The sequence below is a fragment of the Arachis ipaensis genome, chromosome B01 (assembly GCF_000816755.2).
Source record: "Arachis ipaensis cultivar K30076 chromosome B01, Araip1.1, whole genome shotgun sequence".
Taxonomy (NCBI): domain Eukaryota; kingdom Viridiplantae; phylum Streptophyta; class Magnoliopsida; order Fabales; family Fabaceae; genus Arachis; species Arachis ipaensis.
This window is the reverse complement of record NC_029785.2, coordinates 34,194,365-34,195,271: the sequence shown is the minus strand read 5'-3', so window position 1 is coordinate 34,195,271 and position 907 is coordinate 34,194,365. Positions and strand designations below refer to the sequence as shown.

Genomic DNA, 907 nt, shown 5'->3' with positions numbered 1-907 from the left:
AGTAGTGCATTAACTAACTAAACGGTATGATAAGGTGAAAAAATGAATTGAAATCAACTCTAATAATGTTATATAAAAAAAAAATTAGAAAACACAATTAAAAAAACAAAAAAGAAAGAAAAAAAAGGTGTATAATGATGAAAAGGAGTTGTTTAATTTATATAAGATTATTGAATGGAATTGTGTTGGGGAGCAGAGGAATTTACAGAGTATGATAGTTCCAGCAACCCATGTTCCAGATTTGGATCTGATAGCAGGGCGTCCATTCCAATCGACACTCCCATCAAGTGTCACCTCTTCTTCTTCTCCTTCCTCTTTCAAATTCCTCTGAAAAAATTAAATACTTATTAATTAAGTTAATCATACAATAATTATGTATCAAATGTTGATTAGTAATAATATAATAGAATGAAGGGAATATGCATGCAGGCTTATTAAGTAAAGTATGATCATAGTAACACTTGTTTAGGGACATTTAACATCAAAACTCCTTGAGAAACAAGGGCATGAAGGAATGAATTGAACAGAATGATAAGTAATAAGATAGACACTGACCTGTTTGTAGAGTTCTAAGCAATCCATTGTTATATGGATGAATGATTGATAGCGTAGTTAGATTATCAAAGAAAGTGAAAGTGAATGATGAAGGTGGGGATGCAGGGGAAAGAGAGAAATGAGAAGAATGCAATGAATGAAAGCAGAGAGGGTGAGAAGTGGTGAATAAATAGAGGGAAAAGGGGGTGCCATCCACGGTGCAAATTTAACACTGCTACTATTGTAGGGACATCATTCTCACGTGTCATATAACCTACTCCAAATATTCCATAAAACTTTTTTTTTCATAAAAACAAAACCAATAATCATGCTACATATAAAAAAAAAAAAAAAATTCAGTTATTAAATCAAT

The 907-nt window shown here is 31.5% G+C and overlaps 1 protein-coding gene across 1 annotated transcript in view; it reads right to left on the bottom strand.

Moving 5' to 3' along the window:
* LOC107628610 (protein NRT1/ PTR FAMILY 7.3) overlaps positions 1–711 on the bottom strand; it is a 7,155-nt gene extending 6,444 nt beyond the window's left edge. Inside the window, exons 1-2 of the mRNA XM_016331241.2 lie at positions 556–711; positions 207–327 (exon numbers count right to left, since the gene is read on the bottom strand). Of these exons, the coding sequence (XP_016186727.1) occupies positions 207–327; positions 556–582 (148 nt within the window). The 5' untranslated portion in view covers positions 583–711. The remainder of the gene's footprint in view (positions 1–206; positions 328–555) is intronic.